The following is a 12,422-nucleotide window of genomic DNA, read 5'->3' on the forward strand; positions in this document are numbered from 1 at the left end:
CAAGCCATGGGCAAGCTGTTGGAGGCGGGAGTTGTGAATCGCTATCCACGATTGGCTACCTTTTATCACATGACTGTACGCTGTGCAGTAGCTGTGAGCGAGGGTGGTGGCCCAGGCGCCCAGGGCTGTGAGGCAGTGAGGGCTGAAGCAGCTGATGTTGCGGCTGGCGTGCCATTATACCGTGGTCGTATAAGCTGTGGTTGCTGTGGTTGTCAAGGTGATTATCTGCTTCATACATATGCTGACAGCTCTGTGGGTGTAGTGGATGGGCGTATGGCGAGATTAATTTTGTAATATGATGAAATGGTTGCAATATCACCTCGATGAACTTAGTACTTTGTCCACAAACCGGACGCTCTTGGTGGAAGCGGTCCGTTTCTATTGGTTTTTATACGCCGCGGCTCTGCACCCCGTACTAACTGAGCTGTAAGGCGAAACATTGTACGATCTTTCTTTCTGAAGAAAAAAGTGCGAGTTTTCATTTACTTCTGTGCTGTGCGCCGGTCGCTCGCAGATTTTGCAGTCACAAGGCTCAGTACGCACCATGCTGTCTAGCCTTCTGAAAGAACACCAGCAACGACAGCATTTGCGCAGAGAAGAGCAAGGTGCGCATCACGTCACCGCATTGACGTCTCTACTAAATTTCTGAAGCTGATAATGTTTAATTTTCAGATCGAAAGAAAAAGGAAGCCACAGCCGCTGCAAGTGCATTGACAGCTGCTATGGTAGACCATCTAAATGTTGGGTGGGCATTTATGGTCACTGATTTCTGTGATGGTATCTGACGTAGGCACTAAACGTTGTTCCTTGTTCCAGAGTGGCACAAGCCTACTTGAACCAAAGAAAACTAGACGCTGAGGCTAAGCAGCTACATGCTAATGCCACCAATTTCAGCAAGCAAGCATCAAACTGGCTTCACCTGGTAGACAACTTTAACCATGCACTGAAGGTAATGTTATCTGCTGTCTGCTTGAATCAAAAACTGAAAAATAAGCAACTCGAGCATGTAAACATGTACGTGTGAATCCATACTGACATATTATTTTACAGTCTATCATTCAAAAGGTATCAAGAATTTATTATGTGTAAGCTTGTCAGTATTGCCTGCTGCAACCCCATCTCCTTTCATATGTGCACTGAGCGACCTTTCCAAACATCTCCATGATTCGGGGCCTTAAGTGGCATTTTATGTTCGTAGGTGATGAATCTCCATGTGGCTTTGGTGGAAGCTTTGCGGTTCAACAGTACTCGGAAAGCTCATTGCTGACCTGACATGTCATATACTTCTGTTCAGATTTGGACTACATTGGTGCATGCTGACTGAATTGAACATTGCTAAGCTTACCTCTGGAAGAAAAAAAAAAAAAGCTAGTATTTCAGATATGAGCCCACAACTTACTGCACACTCAGAGTCGTGTGCTGGCTAGCCTGTCGTGAATACTGTCATATCAGTGCCGTTTAATGTTGAGACTTGCTGAGTGGACGAAGAAAATGAGTTGTCTCTTGTGTGCGTTTTTAAAGAAGTTATTAATGGTTTTAGGTTTAGTTCATTGTGGTTTGGAATATGTCTGTGCAAACATTTTGACTTGTTTGTCACGCAGGAACTTGGTGATATTGAAAACTGGGCAAAAAGCATTGAGGCAGACATGCGCACTGTGTCTAGTGCTCTGGAGTATGCTTACAAAGGTAACTGAAATGCATTGAATACCAGGATACATGGTGATATGTGCTCTCTTCTGATTCAGTATTTTCTTCTCTAGTGGGCCAGCAGACTTCCTGACTTAGTGCCACCTGCTGTCATACCAGTAAAACGAAACAGGTATGCTAACCCTGATTTGCTGTGTATAGTTTTAAAGAGTTACTCTAGTAAATGAAAAGTGTATCCCGCAGGTTCACCAAGTCACTGTTTTAAGCTTGATATATGTGATTGTGATGAGACTTTGTATTAGATTTTAATGGAGTATTTATATGAATGTGTGAATGGTAGTCCTTCTGAATTGAATACAAATAGTGTAGGTTTTCTGCTGAATGCAAATTTAATCTATAAACTGAATAGCAATAGGATAAAATATGAACTGAATACTTTTACAAATATTCATTCTTGTGCAAATATTCATACAAAATTAATACTGCAATTTTAGGACCATTTTTTGCATCCTGTGTACTAGGATTCAATTCAGAGTTCTTGATGAAAACAGCTTTCTTTTTACTAAACTGTCCACTCTCTCCAAGGGCCAGGCATTTGAGAATCTGTACTGGTGCCAAATGTAATTGTCTCGTTTCTCTTCGGCAACTTTGCAATTTTTGTTTTTCAGTTGCAACAGAATATCGACATTATCCAGGTTGCAGGAGCAAGTGCGGGCTATAATTTCTATATCATCTATTAAAAGATTCAAAGATTTCATATTCAGATGACTTCTTGGCTCTGATTTTCTACTTTGACGGCTGACGTATCTTTCTGCCTGCAATGCGAAACACAACTGCACATTGAGCTAACCAGTTGCTACAAGCAATACTACATGCATGCCTCATGAAGTCATGTGCTGATTATAAGCGACGTGTTTCATTATCATTGTGGGTGCCAGGAATCATGCATAGAGCCAGTAAATTGTACAATAGCAAGAAAGGTGAGCAGTGTGCCTATAAAAAACGTGGTAGTGATAGTATGTTACTGGAATGTTGCGTTTGGCTGCGGGAAAGGAAAGGGGAACTGAAGAGAGAGGTAAAATGAAAGGGTTCAAGTAGGGATATGCATGTCAAAATTGTGGCAAACCTATCACACTTATGTGATAGGTTTGCCTCAAAAAGTTAATTTTTCATTAAAATTTTTGTGTGACTTGGTCCTGCTACTGCCTGCAAACTTAAAGGGTCCCTGCAACGCTTGCCCGCTATGATTTAGATGAATTCTCTGTCACGCAAGTACTGAATCAGACCGAATTACAGGAATCAGTTCACTAGAACAGGAGTTAAGGAATGAATTTTCAAAATAAAAGAAACCAAAAATTGCCCTCCATTCAATTTTCCCGGTCTTTTGTTTTCCCAATGACGACATGCGGCTCGGGTCCAATCGAAACAGTGTACATGAGCACGTCATTACAGTGCCACGGAAGATGGCTTCTCATGGTTTCCTGGCTACTGTAACATGTTTTTGCTAAAGTTGATGAGCTCTCTTTCATGGCCAAGACTGAGTGGACGCCTCGCAGGAATAGAATGAGGAACAAAGAGACTGGGAGCATGCAGGGCAAGGAGACATACCTTTGTCACCACGCACCCCCAATTATTGCGCTTTTCTCGTGAGCCCACTTTCTATCTGCAGACATCCTATAATAGCGAGGAGTGACTGGCGAGGTCGTTCAATTCTTTCTGCCTATCTTTGGCTGCATGGCCACAGGCACCTGTCCATGTGTAAAGGTCGTGAAAGTCTTTGATGCTAAGTAACCAGCACCTCTGTTAGTGCATTTTGTGTCACTTGTTTTGCAGTGCCTTTGTGTAAACCGAACATGTTGATTTCATTAACTTATATAAAATACAACAGTATGACCTAACTTATTTTTCTTAACAGGCTCAATTTGCACTGCATTTGCTATTTATTCAACCATCAAACGCTCGTCAGTTGACGTCATATCCTCTGCGAAAACCCACCACTGTGTGCCGATATAGTCAGTGCGATTATTTTGGTTCTCGAGCAAATTAAAATATTTAATACCGAAATATGTGTTATGGCCGGCGGTAATGGCATCGCCATAATTCAACAATTGCAACAAACAAAACAGAGCATTCAAATTATGTTGCAGGACCCCTTTAACACAGTGACCACAGGCGGAAAAATTTTTTCGTCAAAAACAAATTGGGATAATGTTCGTCATATACAATAGGCCATGCATGATTTTTGGAAAAAAAAAAATCGAGGATGGTCGAGCGCACTGGCCGTCGTCGTAATCGATGCATGCTTTTTACATAATGTTCTTATTAGTACACCACTACTGCTCTGCCTTGCGGAGACTGAACCCAGTCAGGAGGCCTTTGCAGGCAATACCCATGCATTGCCTAAGAAGCAATAAGGAAGAAGTTTGCACACTTTACATTTGGTTTTCATGAGGCATCGGGTGTCCTGAAGAAGAGACTCCAGCCGAAAACATTTTCGATTTTAAGAATCTGGGTAAAGTTTAAACTGAAAGCAAAAAAATAAAACATGAAGTGAAGCACATAAAGTAGACATATAACCATACATATGCATTATAGGTGCTGTCCGTGTGAGTACCAAACATTCCTTGTGATACAGGCTAAAAGATGCACCATATATACTGATGCTTTATATTGTACATATAAACTACAAATAAAAGTGGCTTCAGCTCAGTATAAGGCAGTCAAGTAGAGCTTGCTGCTCGCTCATCTGATTGTCTTTGTGTGCATGTGGCAACGGCATTTGTGTCCTGTGATATTGTGTATACTCTCAGCTGTCCAGGGTGGCGTCACCCCCTTCTTTTCTGCGAGTGGCTGCAGCCACTGGTCTCTGCTGGAAATGGTCAGTGGATGAAGTCATCAGTTTTGCTTTTTTATGGATTGTACGTATGCAGAGGGCTATGGAACGAAAAATGGTAGGGGTAACATTAAGAGATAGAAAGCGTGCAGAGTGGATCAGAGAAATAACTCAAGTTACCGACATTCTAGTGGAAATTAAGAAGAAGAAATAGACATGGGCAGGACATTTAGTGCGAAGAGAGGATAACCGATGGTCGCTGAGGGTAACAAACTGGATTCCAAGAGAAAGCGTAGCAGGGGGTGGCAGAAAGTTAGGTGGGCGGATGAGATTAAGAAGTTCGCAGGGGTCAAGTGGATGCAGCTAGCACAGAACCGGGTTAAGTGGAGAAATATGGGAGAGGCCTTCGCCCTGCAGTGGGTATAATCAGGCTGATGATGATGATGATGACATATGCAGAGGAGTTTCTTTGTTCTTCTCCTTCATGAAACCCTACCTTTATTTAACTCTATCAAGACAAATTTATTTGGCTACACGTAAGCTGCTATCATTTTAGTGATACAAAGTTTGTTGTTGTCATTTGCATTCATCAATTTCATATTGCACACACTTGTAGGAAGATCGAATCCCGGCCTCGGCGGCAGCTTTTCGATGGAGGCGAAAAGCAAGGCGCCCGTGTGCTGTGCGATGTCAGTGCACGTTAAAGAACCCCAGGTGGTCGAAATTTCCGGAGTCCTCCACTACGGCGTCTCTCATAGCCCGAGTTGCTTTGGGACGTTTAACCCCACAAACCAAACCGAACCAAACTTGTAGGAAGAATAATTGAATGGGTACTGCAAAACATTTCAACCTCCTGCATTGTATTCCAAACTGTGCAAGAGGAATGACAACGCAAACATATTCACAGTGATCTTTTTTTTAATGGTTCCGTTGAGACACAATACTTATGTTATGGCTTGACTTACGAGAGCCTTCTAGCACACGTCTCACTGTGTCAGCCTACCAGACACTGCACTTCAAGGCTTACAAAAAACTTCTGAAAATTACAGCGGCTTATCTATTGTCTTTTGGAAGATCAGCACAAGACAGGGGCCTATTGACCCTCATTTTGTGTCATGCTGACCTTGTGAAATGAATATGGACCAACTTCCCCTACCTTCAGCTATGTTGAACCCATTACTTCTTGCGTGGTTTCTTCTAGAGCCCTTGGTGCCACTGCTTCAGCAAGCCTGTTTGTGTGTGCACGGATGCTGCTTACAGTTAAAGCCCATTCCTGCTTTGGAGATAGTCAAATGGCAATGAAAAGTTTGACCAGTTGCCTGACTTGTTGATTCATCTTTTTATTATTAAGTAAGTAATCATGGAGGGATATGTGTGTCACTGAAACGATAAGCTTTCTTGCAGTGACTTAGCGCACAACACATGGCCCTTTTGTCAGGTCAGTCTTTAGTTTAAGATGGAGATCATTGGGATTACATGCACTTCTGAGGATGTTGAGTCCTCGGCTCCAAGTACAGTTTTCCACTCGTAGGACTGTGTTGTGACCAATTCCCAGTATTTTCCTCCAGACCAAATCTGAATTTCACTCCAGTTAGATACATGCTGATCAAATGGACTCAGTGCCAACTTTGAACTCACTTGACAGGGACAAGGGTGTTGACTTAAATGAGAAAGTGCAAGAGTGACTATGGGAATGGGCAGATGCACATTGCAACCTGGCAACAGGAGTGCGCACAAGGTCGCACAATGTCTGTACGAGTGGGTAGGCAGGGCAGCGCAACATCCGTTTGAACAGGAGCTGCAGTGCCCCATTTTAGAAATGTCTTTCTCTGGGTGACCAAATCATGATGGCTTCCGTGGGTGGGGCGCACAGCACGATCAGCGGCACCTCCTCAAGGCAGTTTCCTTAGTGGCATGGGATGCTGCAGTGCAGGCAGCAGAAGGGCATGCCACTCGTGGCGAGCATTTGGGGCACCTGCCAGGCTGCTGTTCTTCTCAGGACATTCATTCAACGCCGTCAAGCTCAAGCTCCTCTATCTGCGCCTCGATCTTGCTTTGACGGGAAATCTTCTCGAGCTGCTCAGGTTCAGGGTTGGCCAGCTCACCAGACTCTATCCTCTTCCTCAGCTGCTCAATGTCGCGCAGCTTTTTACGCAAGTTACGCAGTTTTTTGGCAGGGTCTGTGCAATTGGTCGCTGATGACTGAGGAGGCTCCTCAAGTTTGACTTGTGCCTCCAGTGATGTGGCCAGGTGCTCCACAGCAGCCTCGGCTCCCTTTGCAGCACCCTTCTTTTTCTTCTTCTTTTTCTTTGCAGCATCAGGCTGCTGTTGTGCTGCTTGCCTAGCTTCATACTCTGCAATCTCAGCCTGTGACAGCCCAACTGGGTACTTGGTCCCGGACTGGCTTTTGGCCCAGAGCTTTCCTTTGCTCTCATACCTGCATAACAAAAGCAAGAGCATAAAACCTTCATCTTTTAATGTAGCTTATTTGAGACACTTCACAAAATAAAGCATAAAGATGCCACTCAATCCTTGCAATGGTTTTCCATTATAATATATTTAGGCTTCAAAATGGTGGGAAAATATTGCTGGAATTTGTCATAGCTTTATTGCTCACTGCTTAGTGAACTTAGATATCTATTACAGAAAATGTTTGCTTTACATATAATTTGTATGCATTCCATTCAACAAAGCAAGGGATGGCAGCAACTGTCAAAAACTTTCACAGATTCTTCCATATAAGGTGAATTTACAACATTTACTTTGAATATCATTTACTGGACAAAGCAATCACAAGGGGTCATATAAGGGCTTACAGGCCATTATAATGAAGCTATATCTAAGAGCACATACAACATAAGCATATACAAAGAAAGTTCGCTTGAAGAAGAGAAAGGCTATATTCGGGGACACTTTTTCTTGGCAATGGGCGCAAAGGTAGGGAGGCGGGGCGTCTTTAAACGTGTCACTCCGCCATGTTGTTCGACAGCACGGCTTTCGGTCTGCATAGACGTTGCAGATCATTTCCATCGTTTGCTTCGACAGCCAGCGTCTCTTGAACTTGTCTGGTGAAAACGCTACTAACCTTTGCGAAGTGGACGAACCAGAACAATCTCAACGACCCAAGCAGGCGGCTGTCGCCATCTTGTCTGCAAAGTCTGGGCGTCTCGAAAACCAGCGACAGACATCAGACGAGGAAACCCGTTGGAACCAAGAAAAGTGTTTTAGGCATAACAGCATTATTTCAGAAAATCGGTTCCGTGATAAAAAATATACCGTAAATAACTATTGCTATGATTTCAATTTGTCTTTGCAGAAACTGCTCATATGTAACTAGGGACTATATTCAGCTGCGTAGGAAGAGGATGCATTTTGGCTCCACTGCCAAGAAAAAGTGTTCCCAAGTACAGTGAAATATGCACCGCTATTTTTTAAACATACATGGCAGGAATGTGGTTCTCGTTTGCACTCGTCAAATTTTTGCAAAATTCCGCAAGTCAACTTTTATGCACAGTAGAAACTGCCTTTATCATAGCAGTGCATGCCATTGTAGGGGCAGAAGTTGGACACAGCACTGAAGGCTTCAATTTCAAGCCTTATTCTGCGCAAAATCCTAACGAGCAGCATTCCTTTGCAATTACAATGTGGAAAGAGTGAATGTTATCTGGGAAGCAGTGGCTTGGCAGAGCCGCTCTTATTCCCTCAATTGTGAAAGCAACAGAAGCTAGAGGCATGCAGAAAATTGGCATGGCATTGTTACAATATTGCAACAGACGTTCCAGCACTGTGGTCAATGTTTGACCCCAAAGAAGATTGGCCATCATGGTGAAAAGGTTTTCACTGTGCACCGAAGCGAACTTTCAGAGTTTTGCAAATGTTCCATAATGCTTAAAGCAACTGCAAGCTACATGCAATGTTCATATGCACAAATTACTGTTTATTACCACAAAATACAAAAGCAATTAACTCACAGGGGCACCTCCTCCTGAGGCACATAGCCATCTTTGACACGGCGAGCCTTGCGCCAGGTCCCGTCTGGTCTCTGTGTTGCTGGTATGTATGAGCCTGAAAGGTGCATTGTGACCATTGAGGCACAATAGCTTTTTAACACAACGTAAAGCCCATAGAGAGGCAACTAGTTTCCTTTCACAACTGCACCAATGTCGATATTCCTGTGCTTCCCACAAAAGTGGGCTCGTAGAAGCACATGAAATCTGCAAGTGCACCATAAGTGTGCTGGTAATTAATGATAGGAAACAGCACATCGACACTGGTTACTAGCAGCTACACACAACGTAGCGACCTATGTTGCCTATGCAGCTATGTCTCATGTCAATGTGCTGGTTCCTCGTACTCTCAAATCTGCATCAACTAGCCCAGATTTACCGGCAACCTAGCATGCGTGGACGCGAGAACCATCGCAAATACCGGGTCACTTTTTGAGAGTTGCACATTATACACGGGCGTCGGAGATCGCTAGGCATCTGCTGGAGACTTGGCAGTGTCGTACACTGCCATGTAGAATTTGTCCGCAGAAAAATAACTCTGAACGCCTTTAGCTCTAATGCCAAAAACAGAAAAAAAAAAAAAAAGCGTTTATTCTTAGAGTCTGAACTGTTTTGCACTGACTAATTTTCCTCTAACGAAGCCATGAAGAAGCCCCCCATCGCACCAGTACAATTCTTTTACAACACTCGTGATGAAGTGTTGGTATCAAAACACGGTAGCATGCAAAGATTTATATACTCGACGCGTTCGATCGCGCAGAAAGCAACGTAAGAAAACGCAGCAGCAGTTACTTACTCGAGAAGTAGATATTAAAAGAATACTTTGAATAAGGGCTGAAGGCAAGCCTGCGTGCCGTCAGTTATTTTTGTAACCTGCGAAATACGCTCGGGTCGGCATTTGCGGACCACGGCAATTAGCATCGTTCGATGCCAAAACCGTAATCTATTTTGGGCGACGTTAATCTTGTATGCAGACTTCATTGACGCAAAAAAGAAAAGAAAATTCAAGCAGCTGCAAACAACTTTCTTTTAGTGCAAAATACCAGATCATCATCCGCGGGCTATGTGCCGGCCAAACATGCTGCATGCCCGCACGGACGGAATAGTGAATTGCTCGAGCCGATAGATTAAAAGTTTAGCCTGACCAGTTATGCTACACCGGAGCACTGGTTTACACCATTTGCGCGATTTATGCACGCGCGAGTGAGCACAACGTAACGTAAATACCTTTCTCATCTGTCGCGTACAACGCTGCCATCTCCGTAGACGCCATGGTGATTGTGGTGGTCGCCCGGTTGCCCTCTGGCGGCCGAACAGACAGGTCAACATCTCAACCATCTCAACGTCGACCGAGGCAGATGTTCACCACGCTCACTGACGTTCACCAGTGGGCCATAATTCGCTACACACACGCACACACACACACACACACACGTACACACACACGTACACACACACGCACACACACCTTACGCACATCGCACAAGCTTTGTTTTCATGAGTATCAGCCCCCTACCCCCTTTTTTTCCCTGTCTACGCGAGTACGTCTTTCCGAGCGCATTGCAGACGTACACCTACACCTGTGTGCGCTACAAGAGCATGCAAGGAAACAGTTACAATTTATGCACTGCAGCCTTCGTTTTGCCATAAACAAAAGCAAAGAATCTTATAGTACAAGCATATAACCGTATTAGGTGCTATTCCAAATCGCAAGAATGACATAGCTAATGCCTGCAAATATACAGGGACTTGAATATTTGAGGGCTGGGATTTAAAACATTCCTATGCAAAAGCTACTACCCCCTTCGAGCTGAAATAACGTTCACAAAGTAGCAAAATACAGTCTACGTTATCTGATAAGTCAGTCAACATCGGCACTTGCCTAGATTTTCCGAAATCGAGAAAAAACTGCTCTCGGTGGCGTGCACAATTTTCGCAGAAGAGAGTCGAAAAGCTATTTTGACATGGTGCGTCATCTGTCGGGCAGCGAGGCAAGCGCCCCAACGGTCGGGATGGAGCTTGCATCACTGCTCGACAGATGACGCACCATGTCAAAGCAGCGTTTCGACTCTCTTCTGCGAAAATTGTGCACGCCACCGAGAGCAGTTTTTCCTCGATTTCGGAAAATCTAGGCAAGTAACGATGTTGAATCACCTATCAGATAACGTAGACGATATTCTGATACTTTGTGAACGTTATTTCGGCTCGAATTGGGTAGTAGATTTTGCATAGGAATTTTTTAAATCCCAGCCCCCAAATATTCAAGTCCCTGTATATGCAACGAGGGCTCCCTGGGCGTCGCCATATTGTTCGCCGGGCTGTTGTGTGCGCACTGTGCGCACCTCCTTGCCGCACGTAGAGGAAGGAAAAAACGTGTGCGCACGTCAGCAGCACGGTGGAAGCGGCATCGGAACCGTTTTGCAACAGCCCCTAACGAAGAGGCGCTTTCATCCTCGCCCAAAGCTAGAATTACCAAGTTCCGAGAAACAAATACGGAATACTAGGACAGAAATGTTTTTCGACTAAATGATCGATGCAAAGTTTTTATTAGGAAGGGCTCGACAGATAGACGAGATACCCCTCCAGTTCCCCTCCCATCTGTTCTTCCCGCGTCGGTCTAGCGTACCTCCTCGTCGGGGCATCTCCCGGAAACGTATTGGGCAGCTGTTCGACGCGAGGCTGCGCGTCGGAATAAACGAAGGGAGACTGACGGCCGACACAAGCGGCAGCAAGCGTAGATTTCCCCATTTGGGTTCCCCGGCCTCGATCTGCAGGGAGTGACCGCGGGACAGCGAACTACCGTGAATGCGGTTTGTAAACGTGCGCCTCTGTCATGCATGCTCGTTGTTGATATGTGTGGCTGTAGGAAGAAGGAAAAGAAAATGCACGGGCCTGGCACTGGCTCCGTAGCTGAGCCACCTCCGCTGCCTCTTGCAGACAGAAGAGAAAATAGAGAAGAAAGGGAAAAAGAGGGAGAAAAAGACGCGCGCCGCAACAACAGCCGTCGGCCACCACCGAAGCAGTAGCGGGTGCAATGACGGCCTACAATAGATAAAAATTCGTTGGCAGGCAAGCCCCCGCCGCAAGCGGCGGTGACTCAGAGGTCGGACCACGTACACGATCAGACTGCTATCTGGATCTTCGGCCCAGATAACGAGAATGATTAGGCGATCCAGTGACCTACAGAAGAAAGGGGATGAAGGAGGAAGACACGCTCAAGTTAGTACGGGCGCTTGTGGTAAGCAGAGCCACGTACAGTCTTCCCTATCAACACCTGAGCCAGACGGAGAAAAAGCAAGTGGAATCGATCCTCAGGAAGGCGTACAAGACAGCGCTGCCAATAAGAACGGCAAACGCGAATTTAATGGCCCTTGGCTCAGTTGGCTGCTATCATGATCACATATATGCTAGAGATTGAACGGACGATAGACATATCGGACGCGATCCGGTCTACGTTTGTAGTAGCGCCAATTCCCAAGAACATGCATCCTGTCGTTCATCAGGGTAGGCGTAGGGCCAGGACGGAAGCCTTAGCCAAGACCTATCAGAACAAGAACACCGTCTATGTAGACGCGGCGATGTATTCTAACGAAAGAGATGCGGTAATGACGGTTAATTGTAGATTTCCAGCCAAAGGAGAAAATGAGCGCCTCGCTACGGAACTGCACCGTGTCTGATGCCGAGGAGGCCGCTATTACTCTAGCGGTCGCAGAGGGCAATAGGTCCGGGCGTTCGCTGATAGTAATGACCGATTCGCAAGCCGCTTGCCGAGGATTCACTAACGGCAGGATTGGCAAAAAGGCGGCCGCCATCTTGAAGGCCGGCGGGATAAGCGACACAAAACAATTCGCACTTTGGGCTCCGGGGCACGGCGACATTCCCGGAAACATCCAGGCCGATCTCATAGCTCGAGGTTATGCAAACCGAGGGAGCTA

The 12,422-nt window shown here is 45.2% G+C and overlaps 2 protein-coding genes across 4 annotated transcripts; one reads left to right on the forward strand and one right to left on the reverse strand.

Annotated features, from left to right (window-relative positions):
• The first annotated feature begins 71 nt into the window (after positions 1 to 71).
• On the forward strand, positions 72 to 5,784 carry Blos1 (biogenesis of lysosome-related organelles complex 1 subunit 1). Of its 3 annotated transcripts, none has more exons than XM_084593940.1 (7): positions 72 to 217; positions 515 to 605; positions 673 to 745; positions 817 to 949; positions 1,602 to 1,686; positions 1,761 to 1,819; positions 5,682 to 5,784. In XM_084593940.1, exons 2-6 carry the CDS (start codon positions 545 to 547, stop codon positions 1,778 to 1,780), a joined length of 372 nt encoding a protein of 123 aa, XP_084450066.1. In that variant the 5' UTR covers positions 72 to 217; positions 515 to 544; the 3' UTR covers positions 1,781 to 1,819; positions 5,682 to 5,784. The 3 variants fall into 3 exon arrangements, with proteins under 3 accessions (XP_084450066.1, XP_084450064.1, XP_084450065.1); XM_084593938.1 differs by lacking the exon at positions 5,682 to 5,784 and adding an exon at positions 2,316 to 2,415; XM_084593939.1 differs by lacking the exons at positions 72 to 217; positions 5,682 to 5,784 and adding exons at positions 260 to 426; positions 2,316 to 2,415.
• Positions 5,381 to 9,920, reverse strand: Pym (partner of Y14 and mago). The gene is made up of 3 exons (XM_084593937.1): positions 9,715 to 9,920; positions 8,452 to 8,545; positions 5,381 to 6,917 (listed from the first exon to the last, which is right to left on the reverse strand). The coding sequence occupies exons 1-3, from the start codon at positions 9,758 to 9,760 to the stop codon at positions 6,485 to 6,487; spliced, it is 573 nt and encodes a 190-aa protein (XP_084450063.1). The 5' UTR covers positions 9,761 to 9,920; the 3' UTR covers positions 5,381 to 6,484.
• Between the last annotated feature and the right edge of the window lie 2,502 nt (positions 9,921 to 12,422).

Source organism: Amblyomma maculatum, chromosome 2, assembly GCF_055883805.1.
Source record: "Amblyomma maculatum isolate TAMU_Amacu chromosome 2, ASM5588380v1, whole genome shotgun sequence".
NCBI lineage: Eukaryota > Metazoa > Arthropoda > Arachnida > Ixodida > Ixodidae > Amblyomma > Amblyomma maculatum.

What these genes read in the sequence shown, in the direction of transcription:
- Blos1 (XM_084593940.1), top strand. Translation starts at nt 545, where the DNA reads ATGCTGTCTAGCCTTCTGAAAGAACACCAGCAACGACAGCATTTGCGC. An exon ending in TTTGCGCAGAGAAGAGCAAG is followed by an intron (nt 606 to 672) that starts GTGCGCATCACG and finishes TTTAATTTTCAG; the next exon opens with ATCGAAAGAAAAAGGAAGCC. An exon ending in ACTTTAACCATGCACTGAAG is followed by an intron (nt 950 to 1,601) that starts GTAATGTTATCT and finishes TTTGTCACGCAG; the next exon opens with GAACTTGGTGATATTGAAAA.
- Pym (XM_084593937.1), bottom strand. Translation starts at nt 9,760, where the DNA reads ATGGCGTCTACGGAGATGGCAGCGTTGTACGCGACAGATGAGAAAG. An exon ending in GTACGCGACAGATGAGAAAG is followed by an intron (nt 8,546 to 9,714) that starts GTATTTACGTTA and finishes TGCACCTTTCAG; the next exon opens with GCTCATACATACCAGCAACA. An exon ending in CCTCAGGAGGAGGTGCCCCT is followed by an intron (nt 6,918 to 8,451) that starts GTGAGTTAATTG and finishes TTTGTTATGCAG; the next exon opens with GTATGAGAGCAAAGGAAAGC.